This window comes from Cydia pomonella, chromosome 24 (genome assembly GCF_033807575.1).
Source record: "Cydia pomonella isolate Wapato2018A chromosome 24, ilCydPomo1, whole genome shotgun sequence".
NCBI classification, from domain to species: Eukaryota; Metazoa; Arthropoda; class Insecta; order Lepidoptera; family Tortricidae; genus Cydia; species Cydia pomonella.
In genome coordinates, this window is record NC_084726.1 from 12,487,009 (window position 1) to 12,514,806 (window position 27,798).

At 37.2% G+C, this 27,798-nt stretch overlaps 1 protein-coding gene across 2 annotated transcripts in view; it reads left to right on the top strand.

Moving 5' to 3' along the window:
* Positions 1-27,798, top strand: part of LOC133531146 (uncharacterized) — a 63,356-nt gene that overhangs the window by 14,296 nt on the left and 21,262 nt on the right. For both annotated transcript variants that reach the window (XM_061869273.1, XM_061869272.1), the window contains exon 2: positions 13,056-13,155. In XM_061869273.1, coding sequence (XP_061725257.1) covers positions 13,144-13,155 — 12 coding nt within the window. In that variant the 5' untranslated portion in view covers positions 13,056-13,143. The remainder of the gene's footprint in view (positions 1-13,055; positions 13,156-27,798) is intronic.

Below are 27,798 nucleotides of genomic sequence, written 5' to 3' on the forward strand. Positions count from 1 at the left end.
ACATAAATATGTATCAGGGAAGCCAATTACAGGTTTCCACAGACAGGATACAAAGGTAGTCATATTACAGATTAGCACAAAATTAAAGACTTTACAAACGCCAAAACATGCTATGAGAAAAGAAAGAAGTAATTTGTTTCTTATTTAAATCAATAATTAAAGTTAAACCTATGCTAATCTTCTGCAGGCAGGGGAGCAAAGAAACTAGATGCCATGAGGTTTTTAATTATAGCAGGTTTCATTAGATGTAAATCCAGTTGATCGTTGCTATGACACAGTTCATTCATTGACCTTGGAGCTCGGACAAAGTATGAATTTTGACGATAGTTGGTTTTGGTCGGTGGAAGTGACAAAGGTCGGTAGTGTCTAGAAGAAGCTATCTTCTACCATAACTAGTTCCGGGCTATCAACAGATCCGTTTAAGATTTTAGTTAAGTAGACTAAGTCAGTGATTTTTCTTCTCAAATCTAGGGGAAGAAAATGGTGTCTTACGCACCTATCACGATAACACAAGTCTGTAGTTTTAGTTTTGAATTGAAGGAATTTTAAAAACTTTCTTTGAATGGACTCAATTCGTTTAATGTAGATGTCGTAACAAGGATTCCACACAACGGATACATATTCGTGGATAGATCGCACAAACGAGCAGTAGTATAGGGTGACAGTTCAGTTTAGTATGAAAAAAATATTTCCAATGAAATTCCGCAATATGGCGCTTGATCATATATCACTTAGGCTTTACATACTTAGAGGCTGTATACTTTTACATGTCAAGTTGTTCTACAATACAAACAAGAAAAATAAATAACTAAAATGTAAAAATAAACAATACAACAACTATTATTATTATTTTCTGATAAAGGTGGTTAAAAAAGTAAAATTGATTTCGAAAGAAGTCTACATTTGTATATTAAATCTAAATAATATCAATTCTCGAGCAATCATTTTGCATTAATCTAAATTGTCGTATTTATAATGTCCCTTTTGTCTCTAAATTCAAAATGCGGTACGTCCTCTGATTTCAACATGGCGCGGATATTTCGAATTCCTCAGTGACATAAAGGGCTTTAGTGAAAGGGAGATAGCTGCTTTGTTCTATGTGGAGTGAGGGAGAAGATAGAGTAGGGTTGTGCGAATTTGTAGATTTTCTTGGATATAAAATCCTTCCCATTATTCGATTGAGCTGAAACATCACATACATATATTATGTAAGTTTCGAGCTAATTTGATGATGGAAACAGGAAGTGGCCGTAGGAATTCTGTGGTAAAACAACGCAACCTAATTAAAAGTTATAAATTAAAATGTAGGTACAAGGACACACGACATTCTTACATAAATTGACTAAGCCCCACAGTAAGCTTAAGAAACCTTGTGTTGTGGGTACTCAGACGACCATGTATATAATATACAAATACGTGAATACATAGAAAACACCCATCAGGAACAAATATCTGTGCTCATCATACAAATAAATGCTGTTACTGGGATTTGAACCCAGGACCATCGGCTTCATAGGCAAGGCAGGGTCACTAGGCCAGACCAGTCGTCAAAAAAATGTTTTGTCCAAAAGTCCGAAAACATCTCTAATTCAATTATTTTCAATTGTAGGTATATACCCTGCATACCTTAACAGTAGAAAAATATGTTTATTTTTTAGGGTCATAGCCAAGGGATCTGACAAGCAAAATTTAACAACACAAGAGATGACAAGCAATATTTTCAGACTACGTTAGTGATATTATAGTTCCTATTGAACAACTTTTATTAGGAGACCAATGCCGACATTTTTTTTTTCGCGTTTTCAACATTGGTCCCAAAGTAAAAGTTGTTCAGTTTGACCTATAAATTCACTACGCGGAGTATGGCTGATGACTAAAATTATATAATACCCCTTTTTGAATCGAGGGTTGAAAATGAGAGTCAAACAGAGAGTTTAAGAGAGGTATGGGCACTGTGAATGTCATCTTGCTTTGTGTGGTAGCACAGCACAGCGGATGTCATTCCAGATCTAAAGCAGAGCCCAACTAGATAAGTACCTACACCTTACAGAAAACCGCAGCCAAATAACACTAGACCCTACTTGTAGTGTTGCTTCTGCCGGAGAGTATGTTTGCCAGAGCTCAACGGGGGTGCAGAGTGTTTGTAGGCAACGCGCATGTAGCTCCTATGTAGTTGCAGGCGTACATAGGCTACGGAGACTGCTTACCATTTAGGCGGGCCGTATGCTTTTTTATTTATTTATTAAAAACTGATCGGCGATTGGCTCTAGTCACACCTGATGGAAAGTGAAGACAGGGCCTAAGATGGAGCTCACCGATTCAGTAGTAGCCTATTCACTCTTGCTTTAAAGAGACCGAGGTCATATTTATCAGGGAATACAGAGGGCGGGAGCGCATTCCATTCTTTAGCCGTCCGTAACAAAAAAGAGGAGGCAAACCGTTTAGTGCGAACAAATGGAATGTGTACCACGAACGGGTGCATTCGCTCCCCACGCCTGGACGTCCGATGATGGAAAGGGGAAGGTGGGATCAGATCGTGCAGTTCCTGTGCACACTCCCCGAAATGTATCCGATAGAACACCGATAGGCTAGCGACTCGACGCTTTTTACTTGTTTGTTAGTATAAAAAAAAATCATCATTTCTTCTGTCCCACCCCTAGAACATTGTCCTCATCTCAATACTGAGATTAAAAGTGCGCTCCGTCTGGCGCGAATTATCAGGTAGCGTCGACACAAGTAGTGTCGGGCAAAAAATATTAATTTTTTTGCTGACGTTTTTAAGAGATGAAGTGCTGTGATTTTTTTTACGTGAGAGAACTTGTTTTTTAAAATGATTTGGTGTTTTTTTTTTGCGCTTTTATTTAAGTTGTTTTCTGGAGTAGTCTAAGTGTATTCTTTTTGTCACAGAGTAATTATAATTAAATCTAAGTCTGCGGAATTAAAATTGCTTACCATTGTATTGCCCGCGCACTGTGGGCTGAAATTCGGCTCTGATTGACATAGAAACCAAAGTTGTTATTTTCATTTTTTTTCATTGAAATAGGTTTTGCCCAGCATTGTTATAGTAGCTTTTAAGTAAGTAATTAAAAGTGTCGAGTTATGTTTTTTTTTCGAGAAAATTTTATGGAGCACGACAAAAAATCAATTTCTGTCAAAAACCACAAAACAAACCACTACTACGAGTTATTTGTGATTTTTTGGCATACTACATAATTATTTCAGGTCGTGCAATATAATATTCCCTATATATTCGGCGATTCCCATCAGGCGGCTCGTCTGCTCGTTTGCTGACGATACTACAAAAAAAAAAAATACCGCCAAATTGACGTTGTTTCATCTTCCCTCTGTTTTAATTCACCTCGGTTTCCTCTAGAGATGGATATCACATGATAATGTTTAGACGATTTAATCGCCCATTGCAAGTAGCATGGCTAATCATCGCAGAGTGTTCTGCCTCAGACTACTAGCAGAAACACTATTAACCAACTGTGAACCTTACGCCCTTACAATAAGGTTGAAAAAATGTCTGTCAACAGTGAAGAACATCGGCATTGGTATAAGCTACGCGAGGTATAGGTGAAAATTAAGCTGACCGTTTAGCTCTAGAGAGATTATCTTGTGAACAATGTCATTGTTCTCTAACGGCTCCTCTACACGATGATCCAGCGCTGAACCAGCGAAATGGCCACGCGATGGTTGAGAGCACGCAATATGTCATGTGCCGCATGTCGATGCGTATGTGCCATTACTGGCCCACTACCTTTGATGTGCGGACGAAAAACAGACACCGTGGTGACCATCTCATCGTCATCCCGCCGCGCCATAAGCCATCCGATACCACTACCCTCTCTACACGCTGGCCCATCGAAGTGGGCCAGTATGATGGCCTACCTTGTAAATGAGCCATAAGGGCGTCCGATAGCTAGCGCGGGAGCACGGAGCGGGCGCAAGCACGCGGGTGCCATTATAGGTAAAATCCATTGCAGGCGTCCGCGCCAGTTAGCGTTGCTCATACAAGGAGTTTTGGCCGAAGGGTGTCAAGTTTCGGCGGTTCCGTAGCCGGCTCCCTGACACTGCAGGGTTGCGTAATACATCGCAACTATAATGTGATTTGTAGTGTTTACTAAAAAAAATACTTTTATATATATGCTTTTGAGGTATTTATCTATGGGCCACCAGTTTACTAAAAATAAAGATTTAATTCATTAATTCATACTATATTTCGGTAGCCTGCTCACCCGCTCCGTGCAACCGCGCCAGCTAGCGGACGCCCTTAGGTATTCTCGAATCTCGATGAAAGTCGGTAGGGGAGACCGAGGTAAGTTAACACAAAGGTAAGTTGACACAACTTCAATATCTCGGAAGCTATAGGCATTAGAAGTTTGGCAACAACGCATTTCTGATCCGCCGCTCCGCCGCTCCGACTTGTCAGTACACGCCGCGGCCGCCCGGCGAACGGTTGTGGCACTAGAGCGTCTGTGGCGAAAACTGCACGAAAAGTAAGTATTCCATCATTTTTTTGATGCCATTTATTTCCATGTTATATTACATATTTTGTAATGTGTATATATTTGTTTTCAAGTGTTATTAACCAAGTTTAACATATTAAACTCATTTTTAAACCAGGTAACGACGTGAATTTTAAAATAATAATTCAATGTAACTAACCGTCGATTTCAAGGGAGAGGTAAGTTGAAACAGCTTGTGTCAACCTACCTATCACATCTAAGAAAAAGAAAGCTACAAATCAAAATAAAAGGCCTACGAAAAACAAGAAGAAACAAACACGAAAATCTGACAGTGAAAATGATGATGATTGTTTATGCCTATGCTGTTTAGAGTCATATAAAAATAGTAGACCCAACGAGGAATGGGTGCAGTGTATAGACTGCAAAGGTTGGGCTCATGCAGAATGCACAACTGGCGAATTAAACTATATCTGCCAAAACTGTTTATCTGATTGAATTTGTTATTTGTTTATTTGTATTATCTTGTGTTAAACTATTAAAAATTCTATTAACCAAGAAGTAAATTAATATGTTGGAAGGATTTCCAATCTCATAGTGAGATTTTTTTTTGATTAAGTAAATCTTTATTTTGTTGATGTTTAAATGTTCGAGTGTGGTTAACCAAGAAGTAAATTAATATGTTGGAAGGATTTCCAATCTCAGTGAGATTTTTTTTGATTAAGTAAATCTTTATTTTGTTGATGTTTATATGTTCGAGTGTGGATAAATAATTAGAATGTAAATGTACCTAACCTTCTTTCAAGAACATGACTGATTATTTATCTACAAGTTACAATGTAGGTAGGTAAATGTAACCTTCTTAAAAGAAGATGACTGATTATGTGCAAGTTAGAATGTAGGTAGGTAAATGTAACCTTCTTAGAAGAAGTTGACTGATTATGTACAAGTTAGAATGTAGGTAAATGTCACCTTCTTAAAAGAACATGACTGATTATGTGCAAGTTAGAATTAAACTATTTATCTGCCTTCCTCGCAATCTCATGAAGGGAAAACTATTTCAAGTTACAAAAGTTTTTTTGCCTTGATCTCAAAAGAAGTTCCTTCATTGTGTTGAGGTCAAGATGTTTATTTTGATATTAAATCGTTTTCAAGCTCTCCATTGCGTTTTTTTATCCTTAAATGCTTGATCTTTCTCTATGTGTCAACTTGCCCAGGTACCTGTTTCAACTTATCTCGGTACTAGGAGGGTTGAAACAGACTGACTTGATGCGGAAATACCATATTTATAAATAGTTCTAAATGCTAATTACTTATTTTGTTGATGTTTATAATTAAAGGATGAAATTTGCTTTCCAATGAAATATTCTCTGCAATTCTAGCTTATATAATGAAGCAGCTATGTTCGGAAATGTAAATTTTGTGTCAACTCTCCTAGGTCTCCCCTAAGCTTTTAGAATGTCGTCGTAGATGCTGCAGGCGACGTTCACCTGACACAGACACCTTTTTGTGTGAGATCTTCACTGAGCTAAGTACCCTGGAAGTGCCATTTTTACAAGCTTTTATTCAAGGCCCCGTGGATTCGGGTTCTTCTCTACCTGAGAGTAAGCGTGAGCAAAATGGCTGTGTCCCAGGATCACAGACATCCTATTTTTGAATTAAAATTTATTAAAAAAAGTGTTTTATGAGTTGGATCATAAATAAAATTGCACATTTTTAGAAGCAATTTTCTTATTCTTAGCTTTCTTGCGAAAATTGTGATTTTTTTTTTCTATGAAAAGAAAGTCAAAAAATCTGATTTCTAATCAATTAAGTTACTAAATAAAGGCTTCAATATTGCTTATAAAATTTTTGGCAACTGTAATGTGATCTAAAAAAAAGTGCTCAGATTTTTCTGAACTTACTGCACCCTTTTCTAGAAAGCACTAACCTAAATATATTCCAAATAGTTTAAATATACCCACAAAAATCTAAATATATTCCAAATAGTTTAGTTTTAGACTCAGACCAAGATAAGTTTGCAGCGATTTTGATAGCCCAGACGGTGCTAGTGTCAAGTAAACGTCATAATTTCATAGAAGTTAAAATAACCCGTGCACCGTCCGGGCTGTCAAAATCGCTGCAAACTTATCTTGGTTTGACGCGATTAATTTGAAGACTTGTCGAATTTGCACTACTACCCTCTCTGCACACTGGCCCATCTTAGTGGGCCAGTATGATGGCCCATCGTATAGAGGAGTCATAAGGGCGTCCGATATCTAGCGCGGGTGCACGGAAGGGGCGAATGCACGCAGGTGCCATTGTAGGTAAAATCTGTCGAACGCGGGTGCCATTGTAGGTAAAATCTGTCGCACGCGGGTGCCATTGTAGGCAAAATCTGTCGCACGCGGGTGCCATTGTAGGTAAAATCTGTCGCACGCGGGTGCCATTGTAGGTAAAATCTGTCGCACGCGGGTGCCATTGTAGGTAAAATCTGTCGCACGCGTCCACGCCAGTTAGCTCATACTACTTTTCGTTAACCCTCTCGCCTAGGTTGCCAGCTAGCAAACGCCCTACACTGCCTCAGTTGAATGATATATAAACATATAATAATATTATCTTAATTTACAATCTTTAATTTATATTTTTGTTGCTAACACACTTTCGCAAACATTGAATATCCATTCAATTACGGAACGCGTGCTCCGCCTTCACCATATGGCGATAGCGTTAATCAACCTAATTTACGTTTATATCACTGCTATAGACGGGGAGCTAGGCCTGGAAAATGGTATATGAACTATATGATAATAAGAGCCGTGTGTATGTATAATTGAATCCAGGCTTTTGGTAGCTGTTTATCCGTGGAAATCAAAAAGTGTTACTTGGAGGATGAAAGTTTATCTCTTTTCCAGGCATAGTACGATTTATCGACCACATACGCGCCATTATAATTTCAACTATAGCATTCCGATTTAAGGTTCAAATTAGATTACACTTTCAGGAAATGTTACTTGTATATAATATATTTGGATTTTTTGCGAAAACCTTGTAGATTGGTGCGGCCTGGAAAAGGGTTAAGGGCCTGTTTCACAATGTCCAAGTAAAGTATTAGATAGCTAATTAAGAAATATAATAACTGCCAGATAAAACTTCCTATAAAACTTAGCACGTTATCTACCCGTTAAGCTTATTTAAGCTTGCAAAACGCCGACAATGACTATATTCGTCAGATAAGTGGAAAGTAGCTTATTCAGGACTTTACTTGGAGATAGTGAAACAGGCCCTTAGAGTTTTAGTTGTGGTTTGATATTGAGGACTTAATGTCAATTTTAATTTAATCGAATATAACATTTGTAGGCATTGCTGTAGGGAGCATCTAGGGTCAGATCTCTTACGATATTTTGAATTTCCGCCTGCATTTTTTATTTTCCGCAATTATCCGCAATGTTGTTTATTCTAATGATAAAATACGGGAACTGTCCTCTATTAATGTGGGTATCTTCGTCACTATTCACGTATTTTGATATTCCTTTTATCCAACTAAAAAGTTTTGCTGGCCTGCCACTTTAATCTCCACCGATGACCACCTGCCAGACGCCCGGACATAGTAGTAACTATTAGAATAGTACAGCAAACTGAGTATAGTAGTTTCGTTTCACTTATTATAATATCGTCAGAAGGCAACAAAATTTACTATTGAATTACTACCACAAGTTATATAATATATATAGTCCTCCTCATCGTTTTCGATGACGGCGACCCTAAATAAACACATTATGGACGTTGTCTAGCATGAGTCACAAATTAAGAGTCATATGGAACCGTGCTAGTGCCACAAGGTTGAATTTTAGGGTTCCGTACCCAAAGGGTAAGACGGGACCCTATTACCAAAACTCCGCTGTCCGTCTGTCACCAGGCTGTATCTAATGAACCGTGATAGTTAGACAATTGAAATTTTCCCAGATGATGTATTTCTATTGCCGCTATAACAAAAAATGCTAAAAAACTGAATAAAATAAATATTTAAGGGGCTCTTATACAATAAACGTGATTTTTTTCTCGTTTTTATAGAAAATAGTATGGAACCCTTCGTGCTTGGCCGGTGTTAGTTTAATAATTTTTTGCATTAGTGAGTTTTGGTTGTCACCTGACGATATACCATTTTCCGGTGCTATCTCTTGGTATATTATCATGTTTTGTTCTGACTAATTAGTTAACGTATTTAGTAGTGTTTTATCGTAGGTTTATACTCTAGTGCTAAATATATAAAGTTCGTCACTATAAATGTCAGAAATATACAAACGACTGGCACCATCAAAGATGAGGAACTAGAACTGATCAATAGTACAGTATTCGTAGGTTTGACATTGGATTCCAAGCTGCAATGAGCCCTCAGATAAATATTCTTGCAAGTAAACTCAATTCTGCAGCATTTGCAGTATGATAAATACGTAATTTTGCGGACAAAAAGACATCTAGATTGGTGTACTTTAACTACTTTCATAGTATCATGTCATACGGCATCTTGCTTTGGGGTAATGCTGCTGATATAAGTGCTATTTTTGTACTACAGAAACGCGTCATTAGTTCAATTTATAAAATGGGTGCTAAACATAGAGATTTGAAAATGAGTACCAAGTACTTATATCTGTACTATTCAATAGTACCCATCTTGTTATATTGAAACACATTTATATAACACTGGAATAGTTTTTAATGTGTGCGCAAGACATCTTGAATTTTTGTTAAGTACAAAAATGACATCCTGTCAACTTTCAATCAAGAGTTAATCGAGAAATATAATCGATTAATATTCAGATAAATCCAATTTCAATCGTAAGTTAGGTCGACTAAATTAATCGACGATTAATTAGTCGATTAAAAAGTTAATATATTAATATCCATCTCTGTTTTCGACATATATTTTATAATAATAGATTGATTGTTACCCAATTTATGTAGCCAATAACCGTCCAGACGTTTGGGCTGTAGGGCGTGGCAAAGAAATGGGCATACAGCATACCTACATACACTCGAAAAACATTACTCCCCTTCTGACGCAGTCAGGTTAAAATAGTGGGGATCCATTTGAGGGTGTTTCGGTATCATATAATGATTAGAATTTTTTCGACTCAATATATTTTTTTTCTATGGGGTCCAAGTCGGTCAACACCCCATACAAATGCCAATCATTTTTCGCGTGTAATTTTTTTTCCTAATTAGAACACGAACCCCACTATTTTTGTTACATCTTTTACAGTCAAGGTATTACATATCGATACAGACAAAGTGCCAAAAATATGTATACACGACCTTATTGCCTATTAAGGTAGTGTGTACATATTTTTGTCACTTTATCCGTATCGATATTTAGTACCTTGAATTCATAAACATAAAACTAAATTCTATTTTGGCGACAGAACAGCAATATAATGAACAAAATTTTGGAGACAATCGAAGAATGATGAATATCGTCCACATTTCTTCATTTACTTCAAATTTAACAGGAAAATATGGAATACGCTTGTTTTTGCACATTGTAAAAAACAAGGCAATAGGCCGTATCAACAAAGTTTTCTTATCATTAACGACGCGAGATTTTTCTAATTTGCAATAAAGGAAATCCAATGGTAATAATTAAAATGGTATTTCTATCATGTTTTTAATCGGCAATAAGTGTTCGACGTAATGATAATTTGATATTTACAATAACAGTATACATAATGGATATATAGGTATACAGAGGTGCTATAACAAGCTTAAATCTAAAATAGGCCCTAGAGGCTTTCTACCAAGGATACTGGCGGCATTTCCTCTTTGTATCGCAATACTGATATGTTGTGCGAGGAAGCCGCCAGCTCTTCGGTCACCAGTTACGTCAACCAGATGCATCGTGATTTCTGCAAAAAACTTGTGCGCGCGAGGACCCCATGGACTTCAAGCATTCTTGGAGTTTCAAACATTCTTTTCACACCCGTCTTTTCCACCTCTCAGAATGTTTCGGTTTTGGGGATGGTGGTAAGTGACTTAAGACTTTATGCATCTAAAATTCAGACATATTGTGCGGTGTGTATACATTAGGAGATACGACGTTTGCCTGTTTGTAGCTTAACTTACAATACTATTCTTGTCATGTATATATTTTTATTTGGTCAGCTGTTAATCTCCCAGTTCGTTCGTTATGTGGGTCAAAATTATTTTCCTTTTCTTGTTTATGACCACTTTATCACGCTTGTGTTTCGTCTTCTATCAAATAAATAAAAAATTCGAGTGCTACAGCAAGTTTTTCTCGCTGTAGATTATATTGTACATGAGAAAAATTAGAAACTAAATTTCATCTGATAGAAAAAGCTTCACTCCGTTACATTTTTGAGGACCAAAAAACGGGACAATGAAAAAAATTTTGAGCCCAGTATTGTCACGATGCAATAATGCTGCAGGCGACTGCATTATGTACTGCAGTAAACGTCAAATTCAATATAAATTTCTCTACATAATGATCTATTATTACTATTTTATTTGATACACGAGCAGCTCTTGGAGTATTTTTTTTTTATACTACGTCGGTGGCAAACAAGCATACGGCCTGCCTGATGGTAAGAAGTCTCCGTAGCCTATGTACACCTGCAACTCCAGAGGAGTTACATGCGCGTTGCCGACCCTAACCCCACCCCCCTCGTTGAGCTCTGGCAACCTTACTCACCGGCAGGAACACAACACTATGAGTAGGGTCAAGTGTTATTTGGCTGCGGTTTTCTGTAAGGTGGAGGTACTTCCCCAGTTGGGCTCTGCTCTAGATCTGGAATGACATCTGCCGTGCTGTGCTCTACCACACAAGGCGAGATGACATTCACATTGCCCATACCTCTCTTTTGGACGTAGTTTAAGGACATACCCGGGTCCAAAATATATCGCAGCACTTGTGATTATTTTGCATTTTTTTAAGTTTTAAAATGTGGATCTAATCTATTTTTGAAAGAATTCACCGACGGTGCACTAGCAGTTTCTGGTAGAGAGAGAGTTCCACACATTTACTGCACGATTTGGCAAGAAGTGTTTCCTAGGGTTGTTAGCACATGGAGGCTTGATTAATTTTTTAGAGTGTCCTCTCAACCTTACATTCTGGCTTGACATGTATAGGTGTTTAATATTTGGAACATTGTAGTGTCCAGACAATTTGTATGTCTCAATAAGATCGCCTCGCTTCCTTCTGTCCTCCAATGTTGTAAGTCCTCTAATTCCTAAAGCCGTTCTCTATGATAAAGAAAGAAATAAAGAACATCCTGGAAAAAGGATGCTTCCAGTAAGGTTATTATCTAGACGCGCACTAAGGTACCTTCGGGTTGCAAGAATACCTTTTTCTGCGACGAGACCTGAATACCGGCGCGACTTAATTTAGCATTACATAAAATTACATCTTTGTTTAAAAAAAGAGAAGGAAAGTTATATGACAGGCATACTAATCATGTCTGTGTTGGTTTAATATATTCTTATGTAGTAATGCACATACCCTTTGACTTCTAAATAAGTTTTAGGCAAAAAAATCATTTTTGGTACAAGTTTTTAATTTAATTTAATATTTTTAATTTAATATTTTTAATATATATATACAGCATTACAGTCGAGACCAAAGCACTGTACAATTCAGATTATATGATAGGATTACATACTAGGAAAAAGTTTTTATCGCTGTCTGTACTTTTCTTTCCACAGGCAACTAATACTCATCGAGACAATTCTAAAACCCCCATACAATGAGGTTGCGCTGTTTTATCACAGAGTTCATATGGCCACCTCTTGTCTCCGTCATCAGATCACCGCGATGGTACCATAATATTGTATTGTCACCCGACTTACATATGTATGCAAATTTTCAGCTCATCAGAAATCGGGAAGTGGGTCGAATTTGATTACAGACCGACGCACAGACAGACAACGGGGCAGGTGAAATTAAAAAAAAAGCTCGTAAAATGGTCTTGACTGACAATTATCTGATGGCTCCTCTACACGATGGACCATTATACTAGCCCACTAAAATGGGCCAGCGTGTAGAGAGGGTAGTTGTGTCGGATGGTTTATAGCGCGGCGGGATAGCCACGGTATCGGGTTTTCGTACGCACATCAAAGGTAGTGGCCCATACCATAGTGCGTGTTCTCAACAATCGCATGGCCATCTCGCTGGTCCAGCGCTGGGCTATCGTGTAGAGGAGCCATGACACGTATCACTGACAGTTATACCTTCTCCATAAAATATAGGGAGCGTGCATAAACTGTAGGGGGAAGCACAGGAGACGTCAGATTTTTGGTGCAAGGTGTAAATGTGAAGTTTGCTTCCAATGTAGCTCACAAGATGGCAGAACCTACACATAAGAAAACGTACGAGAACAGATGGCGCACTTGCTTTGGCGTGAAGTGTCAATGTACATGTTTATGTTTCCGATTCAGGCCCCAAGATGGCAGACCCTCGAACGCGCACGGGCCGTATACCCGCTCCCGATTTGAATACAATCCAATACAAAATTTCCCGCTATTTAAAAAAAAATGTTGTTATTGACTAAAATAAAATGTTGTATGTCAAACATTCTTAGATTTTTTCTTTCTTTACAGCGGAATGTCATCTCGTTCGAATCTGGCGAAGTGAGGAGTGCCTTACAGAAGACCACTATCATAACACTGCTTCTTACTCCGTAGCATTATGTTTCTAAAGGTGAGTACGGTGCGGATATGACGAATAAATGAATGAATGAACGAAAGAATGATTGAATGAATGAACGAATGAATGAATGAAATCGTTTATTCAAAAAGAACGTATGGTAAATAAGATCTTAATATACATTGCTTCCCATTATACATTCAGTATAGTGGTCAAGGTAGACGTGTTAAAATAATTGTCATTGAAGTGATGGTTACCCTTTTATGGTCTATCCTACTATGCATGCAGTACAATGTGACAGCCGTAGAAATGATCAAAGCGAGGCTATTTTAGGCCTGAACATCTCGCTTTGATGGCTACATACTTTTAATAAAACTACATCTCTAAGGATAATTTAATATCTTTTTTATATTTTATCTCTGACACTTAGAGACTTATACATCTCTAAAGAATTTTAGTATTTTATGGTTTTATTTTTTTATCATAGTTTTTTTTTTGTGTAATTTGACATTTAGAGACAGTATACATCTCTAATAAAGTATTTATTATTTCATCGATTCGATATTTGTAATTGTTTTTTTTTTTTTTTTTTATTTATTGTTTGTAAAAATTGACATGTAAAAGTGCCCCTGTGGCCTATTTGCTGAATAAATGTTTGATATTTGAAAAATGTTTTTTTATTATTATTATGAAAACGCTGTCCGCCTTGTAGCGACGTTACAGGACTCGAAGGTACTCGTAACTTCATTTCGAATCTTATACGAGTGAAATTCGTTATGAGGTTTTCATAATGAATGATGGATAAATACATTTAATGTATTGTGGGTATGTGTAATGGCCTAATTAGTAGAGACTTACATGGCTGATATCGTTTTCGCCTGATCACGTAAGTCGACTTTAATTTTTTTTTTTGCGGTTTTCTAGATAATAATAAAATATTTTTATTCTTTTAATTTGTAAATAATGAATAATAAAATATAAATAAATAAAATGAATTCCCTTCATTCTTACAGTGAAGCTTATTCGTTATTAATTAAATCTCCTGTTCAACTTAATAAAGTACGTAGTAATTAACAGGAAAATATAATTAATAACAAATCCGAATAAAAATATCCAAATATGGTTTTACCCCGGGTTTACATAAAGACCATTATGAACTCATGGTATCGTTTCGCGGAACCATAATAATCCAGTGCTTCTCGAACTTCTCGTGTGGCGTTTCAGGGCGTTGGCAAAAAGACAGACAGACATACAGCAAACAGACAGACAAAGCTACTTTCGCGTTTTAAATATTAGTAGGGATTTCTTAGTGCTATAAATCGTCATTACTATTAGGTACCTACTTTTATTTTCCCTTAGTGACCTAATTAATTACTCAAACTATTTTTACAGTAATTATGGAATTACCAATGTCTGGCCATTTTTCCCAATTGGTTTATTCAAGCAATACCTACCTATGTATTGTGAAGGTTTGAAACCTCACACGGCCTGATTCAAATAATGAGATACGATAACGATAGTTCTGGTTTAGATAAGTTCTCATTTAGATATCGTTTATATGTCGTATAATTGACAGAAGCAACTCGATTCGGGCAACCAATGTCACTTTGACTTTAGAAATATCGTAGATAGATCTTATTGGGATCACAGCGGAATCCAAATAAACGTCAATCTTGACATGTCGTTTAGTTATCGATTTTTCCAAGATCTTAAACGTGTCTTTATCATTCTTCGAATCGGGCCGACACAGTCTTTTGGTAGGAAACGATTATGTGTTTGAATTCAGTACCCCTAGTGTAAATTTGATCGACATCATAACGTGACGAACGCGTTTGCGTTAAGTCTCATTTTGTATAGGATTTTGAGTTTCCAAAACGTCCCGCTTGGCGCGCTCTTTCTAAATCCAATACAAAATGAGACTAAACGCAAACGCGTACGTCACGTTTCGAAATCGAATTTATTTACACTAGGGGTACTGAACTATCGCCCTGCTATATGAATAAATATCTGCATTTCGTTGGTGGCAGTCATTAAATGTAGTCGATATGTGTAATCTAGCTATAAATAAATATAAATCCAGGAAACTACGACGTGTGTTTATCTTCCACCACAATTAGGCGTCACCCTTTTACAGTATACACCGTGGGTTAATTAAGCCCGACAAAGGGTGTAGCAGGATAGCCTAGGAAAAATTGCCCCCAGCGATTTTGGGCTGAAACTGTAATCATACGATGCCTTTTGGGGAGGTTATACTCTGCACAAAGTTTCATCCCTCTGTTACCCCCTGGGGGTGAAAAACACCCGATTAACCCCAAAACTGTTTTAATTATTTTTTCCTAAACTATGAGAGTGACGAATTTGAAATTTTGTACAAATATTAATAAGACTAAAAGCTATGTGCTAAAAAAATATTAACCCCCTAACCATTTAAATTCTTGTAAAAAAAACAAAAATAAAAAAAGAATTACCCTGTATATCAAGTTTGGCTCATGGTACACACACCATTTTTTTTTTCAAAAATGAACCAGTTTATATTCTACATTATACAAAAGTTTCATGGACCTACTCCAGAAGGAACATTGCGAAATTAATATGTATTGGCTCTTTGGTGCGTACTATTCATTGAACTCCCACTAAGAGCCTTGCATTATTAATAAACAAGGGCTTGCGATCGGACCGCTGCTCGTGCCCAATTTGAAAAAGGTGGGGATAAAGAAGTATGAATCAAACTCATTTGTATTTATAAAAACATTTTTAGGGTTCCGTAGTCAACTAGGAACCCTTATAGTTTCACCATGTCCGTCTGACTGTCTGTCTGTCTGTCTGTCCGAGGCTTTGCTCCGTGGTCGTTAGTGCTAGAAAGCTGAAATTCGGCATGGATATATAAATCGATAAAGCCGACAAAGTCCTTCAATAAAATTTAAAAATTTAATTTTTTTGAGGGTACCTCAAAAATTCACCCCTACACGTAAAGTGGGGGTGATTTTTTTTTTGCTTCAATCCTACATTGTTGGGTATCGTTGGAAAGGTATTTCAAAACTAATAGGGGTCTTCAACAAATATTTTTTGATAAAGTGAATATATTCAGAGATAATCGCTCCGAAAGAAAAAAAATGTGTCCCCCCCCCGCTAACTTTTGAACCATAGGTCCAAAAAATATGAAAAAAATCGTGGAAGTAGAACTTAAGAAAGACATTAAATGAAAACTATAGCGGACATGATCAGTTTAGCTGTTTTTGAGTTATCGCAAAAAGTTTCCCCTTCATAGTAAAAAGACTTTAATTAGGTACTGATTGTGCAAATTTGCCTATTAGTTTAACTCGCGTGAAAGGTACCGTTTCATCCCTTAGTTAACAATTTACTATACTTTAAGCTCCAGTTTAGCTTATTGTGACGGAAGAGTAACTACGGAACCCTACACTGAGCGTGGCCCGACATGCTCTTGGCCGGTTTTTTTTAATTATTTTGTTTTCGGGTCCGAGACGTTGCGTATTAAGCATGATATGAGTATAATGATTAGTGGCTACGAAATAGTACGTTTATTTTAATTTCGCAATGTTCCTTCTGGAGTAGGTCCATGAAACTTTTGTATAATGTAGAATATAAACTGGTTCATCTTTGAAAAAAAAATGGTGTGTGTACCATGAGCCAAACTTGATATACAGGGTGATTCTTTTTTTATTTTTGTTTTTTTTACAATAATTTAAATGGTTACGGGGTTAATATTTTTTTAGCACATAGCTTTTAGTCTTATTAATATTTGTACAAAATTTCAAATTCGTCACTTTCATAGTTTAGGAAAAAATAATTAAAACAGTTTTGGGGTTAATCGGGTGTTTTTCACCCCCAGGGGGTAACAGAGGGATGAAACTTTGTGCAGAGTATAACCTCCCTAAAAGGCATCGTTTGATTACAGTTTCGGCCCAAAATCGCTGGGGGCAATTTTTCCTAGGCTATCCTGCTACACCCTTTTAACCACGCATTCCTGAGGTAATAAGGAGCAAATACTGTTATATCAGTTTTGGGCAAGATGCGAAAAAAAATTCTTTTTTTGCGTTTTTCAGCACACGACACATTATTTATTTTTACACCTTGGTGAAAAAACATTACAACATTAAGTAGTTTTTTTTATATATTTACAGATAAAAATTGCGAGTTTACTTTAAAACTTTAATGTCTGTCAGTAGGCATGTCTAAACCAACTCATAAAGTGGCAGCGTCACGTCAGATTTCAGGAAACTTTGTATGACATTTTAGTCTCTAAATGCGGTCAAGAATATGCCTTTAAAATTTTTAGGGTTGTATTGGCCCAAGGTGTATACACGGCCCGATTCGAAAATTCGAAAAGCCAAGCCAAGGTTTCTAGGCATATCCTGAGGTTTCCGGGTTTTCCCGAGGGGCTACAGTATAGGGTTCTTGAAAAAAGTAGTGTAAAGGGTCGGCAACGCGCATGTAATATCTCTGGCGTTGCAGGCGTACATAGGCTACGGAGACTGCGTACCATCAGGTGGGCTGTATGTTTGTTTGCCACCGACGTAGAATAGAAAAAAAATCTCTTGTATGCCTCTGAAACGTGGTGCCTGTATCGTAAGCATATTCACTCATTAGACAGCTTCCATCTGAGATGCCTGCGCGAAATTATGGGCGTTCATTGGTACGACCGTGTTAGAAACACAGAGGTCCTTAGGCGTGCCGATGTCACTGGAATAGAGGCCTATCTAATGAGACGACAGCTACGATGGTGCGGTCACGTCTCCTGCATGTCCCAAGACCGAGTTACGAAACATATCTTCTACTGCGAACTGCAAGATGCAAAGCGCAAACAAGGCGGTCAGTTCTTGCGGTTCAAAGATGTGTTGAAGCGGCATATGAAGAGAGCTCATATAGAGCCAACGAAATGGAAGAGTCTAGCCAGTGACCGTCCACGTTGGAGGCATATTATTCAGACGCAGGTGCGTCAGCTTAAAGCTAGGTGGCGCACAGAACTCGACGCTAAGCTAAGCGCTGAAGGCCAGACCACCTGTGGCTGTGGCCATGCTTAATGGCTCCTCTACACGATGGCCCAGCGTAGGCCAGTCCAAGGGACGCAGCTATGCGGTGAAATTAGATAGCAATATCACTTGCTCCCTCTAACGCATAAATGCGTCCCTAGGACTGGCCTACGCTGGGCCATCATGTAGAGGAGCCATTACGATTATGTCGGAGGGGTGCTGACTTGCAGCGAGTGTGGTCGCACATTTGCTGCAAAAATTGGCTATATCAGTCACCTGAGAGCGCCCCGGCGACGCTCTAAGCGGTAGAACGCAGTCGCTGTGGTCGAAAACATCTAGGAGATGATGATGATGATAAAAACCGGACAAGTGCGAGTCGGACTTGCCCACCGAGGTTTCCTTACTTTTTAGTATTTGTTGTTATAGCGGTAACAGACACATCATCTATGAAAATTTCAACTGTTTAGCTATCACGCTTCATGAGATACAGCCTGGTGACAGACAGACAGACGGACGGGAGGACGCACAGCGGAGTCTTAGGAATAGGGTCCCGTTTTACCCTTTGGGTACGAAACCCTAAAAAAGATAAAACTATAATACACAGAATGTATGCCCATTACCGCTATAACAACAAATCAAAAATAAAATCCGACTAAAAATAGAACCGTCAAGCATAAGTCTGTATCACGTTAAAAACGCGCTTTTGCCAAAGCGACGTACGCCCACACGCGTATTTCCCAGACTCCTCTGAAATTGATAACCTAGGCATCTATGACGTAAGTCTTAGGCGTATTCGATTGTTAGGTATTCGATCTCTTTCCCGATGTGTTGTAAACCAGTGTCCAAAGTTACATTCTTCTTCTTTTTTTAAATTATGGCTTCAGTCCAGTGGGACTATTTCGCCAGTATCAAGGTCTTAGGAGCTTTAAATACGAATAAAATTGTACGGTTAGTACAAGACAGTGTACGGTGATTTTATCAGTTATTGTAAAGCGATAGCTGGACTTTACAAGGAGTAGACTACCGGCCGTTGAATCTAAAATGGTGGTTAAACGCGTTTCAAGATTAATTCTCCATTCACTGCACACTACCACATTAGATTACTGTATAATAAGCTATCGATATTACACTTTAAACAATATTAATGAGCAAAAAACAAAACAATTAATAACGACGCTTGACTATTAATATGGCGCTCGAAGCGGAAGCCTTCAAAAGTCACGTACTTTTGACACTGACAGTTCAGTATCATATCGGTAACAGATCAAATAACTATAATTCGAATACGCCTGTCTGTGTTATTTACACTATTAACTGATAATAGGTCTTATTGCAATAGCGTAAAGTTCATCAAGGGTCAATGTTTGTGTTAGTGCTAAAGCCACCAATGAAACGAGTCCGACTTTATGTTTGACGTGCCTTCGCGGCCGGCGCTTGCGGGGCGCTCGTTCAATGTTTTATTTATCAGTCTAAATGTCTGTCTGTGTGGTTAAGTGATAAAAATAGTGATAAATATTTAATTAGTTCATTAATACAACTAGGGGACAAATCAAACTTTAATTTGATTATGTTTATAAGTCGTCACAATACTATATAACAGTTTATAGTGCATTCATGTTGAAAGGTATTTATATTTTTGTTATGGAAGTGTTATTTTAGCAATATATGTGTTTGGCCGTGTGCTCCGCAGCATCGATACTACTAAACTGATTTAGATAAATAATATCAATGGTTTATAAATATGCGGGTTTGAATCTAGTAAAAAAATATTTTAACAGAGCTTTTTAAAGTTCGAAAACACAATACAATACCTCTTTATTGCACTATCTCTAAATAAATGTACATGGAAACACATATAATACATGAAGATAGAGGTAAACAACAGGCGATCTTATCGCTACAGAGCGATCTCTTCCAGACAACTTTTAGGTAGTGGAGAAATGAAACTTTTAATTTTATTTAACTTATTGGGAGGTGCAAAAAAACTAAATTAAAACTAAATAGCAGTAGAGACAATACTTACCTTTAAAATTTAAGTCTACAACACTAAGACAATACATTTACATACATACTACTTACATAGTTAAATACCTACATACAATACTAAGTATATAATTCTTGCCTAAAGTGATAGTGAAAAATGCGTAGTTAGATTAAATATTCTAAAAGTTACATTTAGGTTTTCTAATATTTGTTTATTATTGATATGGATTGACATGTGATAATATTTTTTGTGTCATTACGGTGTGTTAATGTAATGAAGTAGGTACTTAATGAGCACAATAATACAGGGTGTTAGTCACCTGCAATAATTTACGGGGTGAATATACACCGTGTTTTTTTTTTTATTTGCTTTAATTTCAAGGGTGCATTCCTGAGCTTAAATTAAGTAACTTTCTCAAAGACACCGGTATTCTAATTAACTCCATTTCGGAGATAATCAATATTTTATTTTTATCTTATAAAGCCCTTACGAGTGGGTACACTTACCTTAGGGCCCGTACACATATTGATTAGTGTTTAGTACGGGTTAATACATTTGCTACTAAACGTAAGTACTATCTCGGACGATTGATGTTGGAAATGACATTGACATGTCACAGTTTTCAATTATTTGATTGAGATAAATGTAATGCCCGTGCAACAACAACGCTATATGCGACATTTAATTACTTTTTATAACAAAAAAATGTTAAAAAATTATATATAAAAAAAAAAATTTGGAAAATTAACTATGTCATGTAGTTTCCCTAAACGTACTTACCAATACCCCGAAGTTAACGGAATTCAATAAAAACACGGTGTATAGGTCATTTTGAGCAACTTTTACTATGGAACCAACCCCGAATTTAAGATTGTTTACCTTTTTTCACGTCGTATTTTGTAATCGTACACACAAAGGGGAAATATTTTCAATAATGTTAATATCCAGAGAGAAAAACGGGGACTACGTTAGTATGGAAAGGCGGTTTCGGGGCGGTCGTCCCCTTTCGTTTTAAGCAGAAATTGAGAAATAAAGCCAAACTTCAGTACCCCTAGTGTAAATATTTTCGACAGCGAAACGTGACGTACGCGTTTGCGTTAAGTGTCATTTCGTATAGGATTTTGAGTTTCCAAAACGTCCCGCTTGGCGCGCTCTTTCTAAATCACATACAAAATGAGACTAAACGCAAACGCGTACGTCACGTTTCAAAATCGAATTTATTTACACTAGGGGTACTGGTATGGCTACGCCACATTATAAGTTTAGTAGTATGTCGGGAAGAGATACATTACGAGTGTTTGGGAAAAAACGGCCATGCGTATCGCGTATGTTTGGCAGACAAAGAGTTCAAGGTTTGATGGCGGCGGCGATTGTCGCTTGAATATGGACTGTAATTAATGTTAATAAGCTTCAGATTCCTTTGGGTATGTAATGTTCTCTCCCGCCGGGCCAATTCGAGATTTAGGAACTGTTTTGATTTGTTATTGATAGGCGAAGGCCGGAATTCTCGTGGAATTTTTGAATATACACCATGTTTTTATTGAATTCCGTTAACTTCGGGGTACGAGTAAGTACGTATACATAAGATTTAGATTTAGATTTATTTCTTTCATAATATTAAATTACAATATAAATTGTTTCAAGATAATCTATATGAATTTATATTATGATCGTCAACTATTTGTTATTATACAAATAAATTCATCACAATGTCAAATAAAATAACTACGGAAAAGATGTCAATAAAAATCGTCAAATTAAAGTACAGGGCATTACAATATACTCGTAAGAATAAAATAACAATTGTCATAAGTATATGAAAAAAGCATTGTTAATTTTCAATTTTTTATTTATTATTATTAGTTTTTTTATTATAAAAAGTAATTAATAATTAAAGCATTTAGCATTGTTTGTAGCATTATTTAGCAGTGCTTACGTTTAGTAGCAAATACTAATCAATACACAAACAGGCCCTAAGGCAAGTGTACACGCTCGTAGGGGCCTTATTAGATAAAAATAAATTATTGATTATCTCCGAAATGGACTTCATTAGAATACCGGTGTCTTTGAGAAAGTTACTTAATTTAACTGACTGGATATCCTTCGATACCTCCCTATCGGGAGGTATGAGCGGCCGTGTCCGCTGTTACGGCTGTATCGGGTCACTAGGTCATTCCACGTCTTTGTGTGGACGTGTGTGCTGCTGATGAAGGCCAGCTCTTCGCTACGCTACGACGCAGGCTTCGTCAATATATACGTAAACAAGCAAAAAACAAAACAAAAAAAAAACAACATTTTTGTTATAAAGCCAATGATAGTGTTTTTCTTTTAATAATACAGGAGGCAAACGAGCAGACGTATCACCTGATGGTAAGCGATTATCGCCGCCCATGGACACCTGCAACACCAGAGCAGAGGGTTTTTTGTTCAATGTCGGTTGTGTTAATTAAACCCTAAAATTAATACCCCTTCATTATGCAATCGAATCAAAAATACACGCTGTAGGGTGGCCATAAGGATTTATCATTTATCGACTATAAGTCACGAATCTAGTTGGGATTCTGAGATCCAAACAGGCCTCGAGACGGTTCGTCTGAATAATACATAATAGCTATTCATTATTTCAAGGTCATTTTATGGCGTTGCGCTGGTTTTTTCGTCATTTTTCCTGTCTTAACACATTTTGATCTATAGACTCTATAATTAACACCCTTATTAAGGACGCAGCACCAATAATGAGATATACACTGTGTTTTTTTTTTATTTCCGTTAATTTCGAGGGTTTTTTTTTTATACTACATCGGTGGAAAACAAGCATACGGCCCGCCTGATGGTAAGCAGTCTCCGTAGCCTATGTACGCCTGCAACTCCAGAGGAGTTACATGCGCGTTGCTGACCCTAAACCCGCCCCCTCTCGTTGAGCTCTGGCAACCTTACTCACCGGCAGGAACACAAAACTATGAGTAGGGTCTAGTGTTATTTGGCTGCTGTTTTCTGTAAGGTGGAGGTACTTCCCCAGTTGGGCTCTGCTCTAGATCTGGAATGACATCCACTGGCTGTGCCCTACCACACAAAGCGAGATGACATTCACAATGCCCATACCTCTCTTATGGACGTAGTTTAAGGACGTACCCGGGTCCACCACCACCACCACCACCAGGGTGCATCCCCAAGCTTAAATTAAGTAGGTAACTTTTTCAAAGACAAGACAAAGCATTTATTGCAATCATATTAGGTAAGTACACAAAATTACATAATATGTACCTGTACCCTGCAAGGGCGCAGCAGTCTTATAACTATAGTATTTTATGCAACAGTTGTATAAGAACGGTCAAAAAAGGCGAGTGGCGTGAGTTACAATGTGAGCCGGAGCCGAAGGCGTAGGCGAACATTGTAAAGGAATACGCCACGAGCATTTTTTAACCTACTTATACAACGTTGCATACAATACTTTTCCTACGAGTCAACAAAAATAAATCTTAATTTAGGTAAACAAAGCAAAAGTATATAGCCAAGACGCGCGAGCATACCTTGTTACGCGCCCGGCCCGCCGCGGGCCGCGGCCGGCCGGTCAGCGACACCTTCTCGTAACTCATGAGGCCCTGGTACTTGCAACTTGGTAAATTAAATTTTTGGACAGTTTTTTCTCGATTTTGGCCACCGTAGCCTACGGAGACTAACAAATAACGCTAAGCGGTCTTCGTAGTCTATGGGTGTTGCTATATTACGGGTGTGACATGCGTGTTTCTGACTTATGAAGTGATTGTTTTTACTATGCAACCAAATGAATATTTTGTAAGTTGGCAGCAATGCATTTAGTTTAAAACTGTATTCTTTTTGATTTTGTTAGGTTGGTAGCCATTAATCGCAGTAACGTTATAGCGATTAAAAGCACAAATGCTGTTATGAGGAATAGACAATATAGACTTTTCTCGAAACCTTTTATGTATGTTCTTATATTCGTGTTAATGAATGCATAAATGACAGATAATAGTAGAGGAGTAGGAAAAATAACAAACTAGTACAAAGATTTACAGACAATTATTTGAGATCACAAGCAGTAATTAAGAGCTATATTGGATTTGCCATCTGGAAATTGCGGCTATGACGTCACAGTAGGTGGTAAAAACTCTGCACACTTGTTTTCAATACAAATCGTCTTATTTGCTTTCTTCTTCCTCGCGTTGTCCCGGCATTTTGCCACGGCTCATGGGAGCCTGGGGTCCGCTTGACAACTAATCCCAAGATTTGGCATAGGCACTAGTTTTTACGAAAGCGACTGCCATCTGACCTTCCAACCCAGAGGGTAAACTAGGCCTTGTTGGGATTAGTCCGGTTTCCTCACGATGTTTTCCTTCACCGAAAAGCGACTGGTAAATATCGAAATCGTCTTATTTGCTTTTCCTACTCCTCTACTGTTATCTGTCATTTATGCATTCATTAACACGAATATAAGAACATACATAAAAGATTTCAAGAAAAGTCTATATTGTCTATTCCTCATAAAAGCTCTTGTGCTTTTATAAGCTATAACGTTACTGCGATTAATGGCTACCAACCTAACAAAACCAAAACGAATACAGTTTTAAACTAAGTGCATTGCTGCCAACTTACAAAATATTCATTTGGTTGCATAGTAAAAATAATTACTTCATAAGTCAGAAACACGCATGTGACACCCGTAATATAGCAACACCCATAGACTACGAAGACCGCTTAGCGTTGCTTGTTAGTCTCCGTAGGCTACGGTGGCCAAAATTGAGAAAAAACTGTCCAAAAAATTAATTTAGCAAGTAGCAAGTACCAGGGCCTCATGAGTTACGAGGAGGTGTCGCCGACCGGCCGGCCGCGGCCCGGGGCGGGCCGGGCGCGTAACAAGGTATGCTCGTGCGTCTTGGCTATATACTTTTGCTGTAATTTGTTTACCTAAATTAAGATTTATTTTTGTTGACTCGTAGGAAAAATATTGTATGTAACGTTGTATAAATAGGTCAAAAAATTCTCGTGGCGTATTCCTTTACAATTACAACTCACGCCACTCGCCTTTTTTGACTCTTCTTATACAACTGTTGCATAAAATACTATTATCTAGTGACAACCGAACAGACTTTTAAATAAGAAACTGAATGTATACCTTGTAGGTACCTAACCAGACATTTACTTGCGTTTCACCTATTTTTAAAATTAAATTTTATTTTAATTTTAATTTATATTTTTGATTCTAATGTTATTTGAATTACTTATCCCAATTTTAATTTATTATAATTGTAATTCTAATTTTATATTATTTTTATATATTTTTTTTTAACTATATATTGGCTTTGTTTTTAATTTTACTTATTGATTATCCTGATACTAATTGATTTTAATTTTGTTCTCATTGCATTGTTAATTTTATTTTTATGTATATTTTGATACTGATTCTAATTTATGATCTTAATTTTAAATGTAAATAGGCTTTGTTTTAATTTTTATTGTAATTTTAATTTTAAGTTAGTTTTAACTTTAATCTAGTTTTATTTTGACATGTAAATTGACTTTATGAATAAATGAGTATGAGTATGTATCTATCATATCTGTGGTCGGCACGCTAGGTTTCAATACAAATCGTGTAATTTGCTTCATCTATGGTATATCTAAATCTGTGGTCTAGGCCATCGGACAATGATGATTTTATGCATTCTTATCGCGAACTAACTATAGTATTTGTATAGTATTTCGACCCGGGTATGTCCTTAAACTACGTCCAAAAGAGAGGTATGGGCAATGTGAATGTCATCTCGCCTTGTGTGGTAGGGCACAGCACAGCAGATGTCATTCCAGATCTAGAGCAGAGCCCAACTGGGGAAGTACTTCCACCTTACAGAAAACCGCAGCCAAATAACATTTGACCCTACTCATAGTGTTGTGTTCCTGCCGGTGAGTAAGGTTGCCAGAGCTCAACGAGGGGGGTGGGGTTGAGGTCGGCAACGCGCATGTAACTCCTCTGGAGTTGCAGGTGTACATAGGCTACGGAGACTGCTTAACATCAGGCAGGCCGTATGCTTGTTTGCCACCGGCGTAGTATAAAAAAAAATAGTAGGGCAGGGTCAATACCAACTATAAGAGCGTTAAATTATAATAAGCTTGAAAATCCGTTTAAACTTGCAATTTGTCGCGCTATTACGGCAAACAATTGAATGAGTTTTGTAATCAATGTGTGTTGCTTACGGCTATAGATCGTGTCATTCACGAAGACGCGTGCCTTGACTCTTATTGTCACGTTATTAAAGGTTAGATTTGACAAATCTGCGCGTCATCGTGGATGACACGAACTGTATTATGGTAAGTGCGTGGTGGGGCAGCTCTTATGAGTAGCCTTGTCTTTTATTTCTCAGTGTAGTTACAGTTAGCACCAAAGTAGCCAGATAAGGTACCTGCGCCAAAAAAGGCTCGGTTATTAAGGTTGCCGACATACTTTCAAAATTTCGTACTTTTGTAAGTGTGAATGAGTTCAAGTTTTGCAGTTACGTTTACTAGTACCGTAGACAATTGCAAGTTATGAACTTATATTTATATTTTTGTATTTATCGTGTTTTTATTGAATTCCGTTAGTTCGCGGTACGGGTAATTATGTTTAAGGAAATTAAATAGCAAAGTTAATTTTCTAAATAGTATGTTTTTATTTTATTTTATTTTTACAAATAGTAATTAAATGTTGCATATAGCGTCGTTGTAACACGAGCATTACATTTAACTCAAACAAACAATTGGAAACTGTGACATATCAATGTCCTACATACTTACGTTTAGTAGCAAATGTATAAACTCGTACTAAACACTAATCAATACATAAACAGGCTCTAAGGCAATAGTACACACTTGTAGGGACCTAATCAGATAAACATAGATTATTGATTATTTCCGAAATGGAGTTAATTAGAAAAAGTTACTTAATTTAAGCTCAGGAATGCACCTTTGAAATTAACGGAAATAAAAAGAAACACAACCGGTGTACCAATATACATAATAAAAAAAATAACGATTGACCTTTATACGTGCAGGTACCTTATATCGTCAGACCTTTATTATAGTTGACGAAATATAGTTCGATCCTATTTGATTGGTAATAAAACTTTATCTTTACGAATACAAAACGACAGAAAAATTAGCAGTCTCGGCTCGTGCCATCCGTATAGTGTTCTCACTAGTTACCACCAAGCTGTTACCAGTGGTAACTACTAGGATTTTTTTCTACTGGGAAAAAATCTCAGTAGTTATTAGCAGTATTAGTACCAAACCGAATCAGAATCAGAATTATTTTATTTGTCAAAATGCTTAAAAACACTGAAACCAAACTAACCATACTGAGTTGGTGGTAACCACTGGGATTTTTTCTCATTAGTTTCCACGGGTAAAAGGAGGGATTTTCCCCAGTAGTTACAACAAAAATTTTGTTGGAGTTAAATGCTAATGAAACAGTATAAACAGTGTATAAATATAAAGTACTTTAATATTTATTTATTTATTTATTATTCGGAGAACCAACAGCTACAGTTAGATAAAAATTGTATTTGCATGCGTTGTATAATGTTTTTATCTGCAAATAAATGTGACATTATCTATGAAAAGGGACCTTATTGTCAGTGGCGCTTATGCCATTATCAACGATGCTCCCATATTATAAACAACGTAAGCGCCATCGACAATAAGGTCCCTTTTCATAGAATAGATAATGTCACA